We start from the raw sequence: 6459 nt of genomic DNA on the forward strand, positions 1-6459 counted from the left end.
CCCGGCCACCGCCTCGCCATTAATGGGGCGCCCGGCGTGGTCGATGCCATATATGGAGAGGTTCTTATGCGACTCCATATGCAGAGCGGCGTGTGCGGAGGAGGAGGTACCGCTTGGGTATAAAAGGGAGCGCAGGGTTACCTCGGCCTCCAGTCCTACGCTCGAGGAACATAGCGAAGAATTTCAGCCTTGCACGGGTAAGCATCAGGACCACCTGGCAGCAGCAGCAGCAGCAGCAGCAAACAGCCAGGCAGAAGCGACTTGGATCTAACGCAGTGGCAAATGTCACGCAACGCAAGTTCAGTTCATGTGCCGTGGAAACTTTGCGCAGCCGTGTCTCGGGATGAAAGCGCTACAGAAGAGGGGAGCGAGTTGTGAAGAGATGTGAATAGGAGGGTGTTGTTATAGGAGGGTCAGAGACAAAGTTGTCATTATTGTGTAGTTAATATATCACTATGAGCTTTAACGATCTTAAGTAATGGTGACACGTGGCAATTGTGGCGGCAGGCAGTCAATTCTTAAGTTGGGAGAGAAAAAAACGCGATACCTAAATATTGGACATTACAAGGGAGTGAATGAAAATATTTACAGACAACGGCATCGATCATTTTAAAGCGAAGATCATTTCTAAGGAGGTGTTAAGCAGCTTTATTCAATTGGAACTGTGCACCCAGGAGGACCTTACTATAGCAGTGATTGCATTTCCTTAAGAAGGCGAATTAACAAGAGCACAGTGTAAACAATACAAATCACGTTAGATTGAAAAACAAACTCTTAGTTGGAGTTCTTCAAAAGATTTAGTGGAATTTTTTAAATGATAGCTTTAAAGCAAAATAACGTAAAAATCTACGAGCATAAACTAACATCACGAGCTCACATCGGTGAAGGGCAGTGTAGACAAACAGATTATATACTTTCAATTTGGCATGCGCTTCTTAGAGACGAAATCCAGATTTTGTTTTATTAGATCGGGGAAGTTTTAAATCCAAGTTGGTCGCCCTTCTCTGCGGTCAGTATCGGGGAATCAGCCACGCAGATTTCAGTGCTGTGAAAGTTCAAAGTGCTTGGGATGGGTGCTAGTTAATTCAAACAACACTGATAGTTCGAATAAGGAAGTGCGCATTTACGTGGATTTAACTAACTCGTGGGTTTAGGGAAATCGCATCAGTTAAAACACAAAAAGCCACGAAGTGAATAACAGAACATATTAATGGGATCTCAGTCACGTAGCGAGCTTCAATTCCGGTCATTTGTCGATTTGGGCCATCGTTATCGACGGGGGCTAGTACAACGTTCTGAGAAGCAAGCGGGATATGCCCTATGAATAGACCGACCTGCGCCATGAGAATGAAGGATTTCTACCTCTCCCAACGAATCCGAACACCTGCGGATCGCTCGCCGAGGGGGGGTCGTCGATGGGGACGCAGCAGCACCGAGCCGCAATAACGCGAACCGCTCTCTCGCTCTCCCCACCCCCCCTCTACCCCCCCTGCAGCGAATTGAAGGAAACAAGAAACACACGCAACCATGTGTGACGACGAGGAGACCACCGCGCTCGTGTGCGACAATGGCTCGGGGCTGTGCAAGGCTGGCTTCGCCGGAGACGACGCCCCACGCGCCGTCTTCCCCTCCATCGTAGGGCGACCCCGCCACCAGGTAAGGGGTGCCCCCACCCCCACACCCCACCCCTCCACTACTCCTCCCTATACCCCCCACACACACCTGTCACTCAGACGCGCGGAGGAGGAAGAACCCACGCACTTCGGCATGCGGCGGGGGGGGGGCATTAGGGGACAACGATTGATTTGGTTTCGCCGGATGTGTTGTTTGAAAAGCGACCAATTGGGGGAATTCGCCAAGGCCCGAGGGGGCTTTAAATTACGTGCGTCGGCTTGAAGTGAAGTGCTTGCGAAAGTTGGGCGGACACGTGGGGCAAACTCTGCAATAGTCAGCTAAATTGGCGGGTGTCTGACGAGTCTACGGAAAATTCAGTTTCCGCTAACAAACGGATGAGGTCGTAGAAGTCGGAAGAAGCTGGCAGCAGCGAGGCGATGTGGTTTCAGAGTTACATTAAAATCACCACCTAAAGCGGCGGACAATTTGTCCATCAACTATTCACACGCGCGCACGCACACACACACGCCGATTCAGGGTCTACGAGCGATTAGGCACGAGCCAATAGCTTACCCGTAATTGCACGTGCGCGCATTCTTGAACGCCAACGCCGTTTCAACTCTTCTGACCCCGTGAATTACCACAGTGGGCGTTCTGCTGCTACTCCGGCGCGGCTCCGTTGACGCCCGTGTGCAGAATCTCACATTTCATCCCGAAGAAAAATGTGAAATCGCTCACGTGCCTAGGGAGTTTCGGGCCCTAATAAGGACGGGGTGAAAGGGGGTCACTAAATTTAGCCGCGGGTTCCACCTCCGTGGATCGGCCTGTCCCTCTAGCACGCACTGTAGCCCGAGAATAGACTCGACGCCTGGACAGCCTGGATCTTAGAATGGCGACTGCTGACTACGCAGCCACTCTCACTCGACGGCAATCCGACACCCAGCCCAGCAGCCGCGTTGCAATGGCATTTACTTATCCAGCAAACGCCACACGGGTCGTGATCGAGAGAGGGTGTCTTGCGTTTAGAGAAAAACAGGCTGTTTTGGCAATTTAGTCTTTTAAAATGAATATTTTGCGCATAACGAGGAAACCGGAATTCCCGGAGAAACCCCACCACGCAGACGCGATGAGATAACGGTCAAGGACCCACTTGCTGGTTTCAACATCTCCCAGCAATGCGACTCGTAGAAGTCGAGAAGGTTTTGTAGTTTCACAAATCACAGCGTGACCCACCAACCCCGATCCGCCAAGGCGCCGGACCACACGCGTTGGTGTTCGTGACACCGACACTCAGACGAGGCACGTCCTGACGCGCCACGCGCTCGCCTCGCCACTAATCACGCGCGTCCTCCGCGTGTCTGTGCCCCAACAGGGAGTCATGGTGGGTATGGGTCAGAAGGACTCGTACGTAGGCGACGAGGCGCAGAGCAAGCGCGGTATCCTCACCCTCAAGTACCCCATCGAGCACGGCATCATCACCAACTGGGACGACATGGAGAAGATCTGGCACCACACCTTCTACAACGAGCTGCGCGTGGCCCCCGAGGAGCACCCCACCCTGCTCACAGAGGCCCCCCTCAACCCCAAGGCCAATCGTGAAAAGATGACCCAGATCATGTTTGAGACCTTCAACGTGCCCGCCATGTACGTGGCCATCCAGGCTGTGCTGTCCCTGTACGCGTCCGGCCGTACCACCGGTGAGATCACGTGACACACCGACGTATACATTCACACACACACACTCGCAACATAGATGCCCCATGTATTTCAGTATAACGGGTTTGCATTTATTACATTCGCGCACGGCAAAGATCCCACGTACAGTATTTCAGTATCATAGACTGTTGGGGCAAAGTGCTGTGAGCGAGCACCTGCTACGGCTCAGGGCAGCAGCACGGCGCACGAGGGGCGGGATTCGTATCGCCCGGACGCCTTCGTCTCCCCGGTCCTGATGTTCACATCACTGAACCTGGGTACTCGTTTTTAAGGCCGCGCCGACCTAGGTGATGCTCAGCCTAGATTGCTTCAGGGATCGCTTGCCACTCAGGAAAATCGAGACCCAGGGCTGGAACCCTAAAAGTCGGGCTCGTAGCGCATTGCGCGAAAGGACTGCGCCACCGAAACAAAGACAAAGATATCCCACGTAGCCTTCACTGGACTCTTGCAGCAAGTGCTGTTGGCGAGCACCTACAGAGGGCCGGCATGGCGTACGAGGTAGGGGTGGAGGAGGGGGCTGGGGGGGGGGTGTTGCGGCAACTCGCTGACGCGCAGCCTGCGGCACGAGCCCTGCACGCGCACACCGCGACTCGGGACTGACCGCTCGTGCCCCCTTCCCGCCCGCAGGTATCGTGCTGGACTCCGGTGACGGTGTGACCCACAACGTGCCCATCTACGAGGGTTACGCGCTGCCCCACGCCATCATGCGCCTTGACCTGGCCGGTCGCGACCTTACCGACTACCTGATGAAGATCCTCACAGAGCGTGGCTACTCCTTCGTGACCACAGGTGAGCCGCTCGTCGTCGTCGTCGGAACTCCCCCGCAGAACACGCGACTATTTTTCGGGGTGTTCGACTCCCCGGCTCGGGAGAGACCGCCGTTGCGAGTCGCCTAACCGCGGTGTTGTACGCGCGCGTTCCCCCCCGCAGCCGAGCGTGAGATCGTGCGTGACATCAAGGAGAAGCTTTGCTACGTGGCTCTGGACTTCGAGAACGAGATGGCGACCGCCGCCACCTCCTCTTCCCTGGAGAAGAGCTACGAGCTTCCCGACGGCCAGGTCATCACCATCGGCAACGAGCGCTTCCGCTGCCCCGAGACGCTCTTCCAGCCCTCATTCATCGGTGAGTGCGAGGGGATCGTGGCACCCGCAGGACCACGACGTGCGGAGGCGTTTCGCGCAACAGTGGATGGACAGACGAAGGCTCGGGAGTGACGATGTCCAATAAACTCGCTTTACCACCCGTCTCACAGGCATGGAGTCCGCGGGTATCCATGAGACCACCTACAACTCCATCATGAAGTGCGACATCGACATCCGCAAGGACCTGTACGCCAACAACGTGCTGTCCGGTGGCACCACCATGTACCCGGGTATTGCTGACCGCATGCAGAAGGAGATCACCGCCCTGGCGCCCAGCACCATGAAGATCAAGGTGAGTCTGAGGCCACCCACGCGGCAAATGTCTACGACGCATCGGTCAGATCACGCGCGCACGTTCGTGACGAGCTGCACAAAAAAATATACAAAAGTGTTCCAAGTCACAGGGTTAAGACTCGCAGACATCAGAATGCGATGCTGCACTGCCATCTGTTGGATGCACACGGCTTCTTCTCGTCAATGACCGCCTTTTCTCTTCCCTCCTCCTCCTCCCCGTGTTCCCGCGACAGATCATTGCTCCTCCCGAGCGCAAGTACTCCGTCTGGATCGGAGGCTCCATCCTGGCGTCGCTGTCCACCTTCCAGCAGATGTGGATCACCAAGCAGGAGTACGACGAGGCAGGGCCCTCCATCGTCCACCGCAAGTGCTTCTAAAAGCATCGGTGGCCCAACGAGAACCCACGTGTGGACCCTCATGGTCCGCGGATCCAAGAGCGGGGAGAAATGCATGTTGACAAGCTACAGAATTTTGATGAGCCCTCTGTGCCCCCCCCTCCCCTCCGTGCCCCCCCCACCAACAATCCCACACATTACACTCATCTCGGCGTCCAAAGCATTCATCGCATCTCGTCTCAAACCAGCGTCCCAACGTGACTGTTACCTGTAAAGTTTCGCTTTAATTTTGTGTGCTATTTATAAATGTGTACAGCTCTGTGTTTTGAGTAAAGTTCCCGACTTACATGTTTCACCGCAAGCCTCTTGTCGTGTCTGTGTGCTCGGGGTGCTGTCGCGCTTTGTGTGACGCGCAGCCGCACAGCCACCATAGCTGTCCATAGAGATATTGGGAGGCGATCGTTTGCAATCGGCTATCGCCAACCGATTTGTCCCGTTCGTCAAATGAGCATCGTAGTGAATTCATATACTTCTAGATTTGAAGCTTTCGTGACTGCAAGGATTCATATGCTTAGGTTTTTTCGGTAAAGTCACGTAGGTAAAACTTTTATTAATTTTAATGTTTTACCTACGTGACTTTACCGAAAAAACCTAAGAATATGAATTAATATACTGTAGATATAGATACAGACGAACCCTGATTTTATTTTATTGGACCGAAAATGACCCCAATAAAGGTCAGCGGGGGGCAATGGCATTGGTTGGTCGACATGAGCCACCCGTGAAGAGATAACGCGCTTGCTCGAGGGGCTCGCAGAGGGTCAACATCTTGAAACATTACACAGCGGTAACGGCGATAACCCCACGGGACTTCCAAATGACTTTCCATCGACCTCATCACGGCGTGTTCGCCGTACTTTATGCAAGGCGCCGTCACTGCCACAACATCACGAGAGGGAATCTTAAAAGTCACTTTATTGTCGATATTAACTAATCTTCAAACGTCTGTGGTAGCCGGCCGCTCCACCCGCCGCCCCCCTCTCGGCACACACAATCTGGGTTTATAGCTACAAGTGTTGTGGGTTTACTCTTCGACACACCGGTGCGCTGAATTAGTAACGAATTGGCAAGTTGTGTTTACGTGACAAACCTTACTAATTGGCTGCGTCGGGTGGTGGTGGGTTTAACGACACATTTCTTTTTACTCGATCTAACCCAAAAACAAACCTTTATTATGGATAATATTGGTCGTGAAAGCTTCCCACGTGTTAAACTACAAGAGAGGAGCTGGCTGTTCTTTGTCTGGCCGCATCCTTAATGCGTTGCACCATGCAGGCGGCCTAGCCATGAGGCATTTA

General features: G+C 53.6%; 1 protein-coding gene across 1 annotated transcript; it reads left to right on the forward strand.

Annotated features, from left to right (window-relative positions):
- LOC144719802 (actin, alpha cardiac muscle 2) lies at positions 1 to 5456 on the forward strand. The gene is made up of 7 exons (XM_078596000.1): positions 1 to 197; positions 1496 to 1656; positions 2987 to 3311; positions 3958 to 4119; positions 4261 to 4452; positions 4583 to 4764; positions 5000 to 5456. Exons 2-7 carry the CDS (start codon positions 1528 to 1530, stop codon positions 5141 to 5143), a joined length of 1134 nt encoding a protein of 377 aa, XP_078452126.1. The 5' UTR covers positions 1 to 197; positions 1496 to 1527; the 3' UTR covers positions 5144 to 5456.
- Positions 5457 to 6459: the final 1003 nt, after the last annotated feature.

Source organism: Lampetra planeri, chromosome 7, assembly GCF_965212315.1.
Source record: "Lampetra planeri chromosome 7, kcLamPlan1.2.h2, whole genome shotgun sequence".
Lineage (NCBI taxonomy): Eukaryota > Metazoa > Chordata > Hyperoartia > Petromyzontiformes > Petromyzontidae > Lampetra > Lampetra planeri.

Excerpts from the sequence above, each read along its gene's own strand:
- LOC144719802 (XM_078596000.1), top strand. The coding sequence starts at position 1,528 with ATGTGTGACGACGAGGAGACCACCGCGCTCGTGTGCGACAATGGCTCG. Across the intron at positions 3,312-3,957 it reads CGCGTCCGGCCGTACCACCG|GTATCGTGCTGGACTCCGGT; the intron begins GTGAGATCACGT and ends TCCCGCCCGCAG. Across the intron at positions 4,453-4,582 it reads CTTCCAGCCCTCATTCATCG|GCATGGAGTCCGCGGGTATC; the intron begins GTGAGTGCGAGG and ends CCCGTCTCACAG.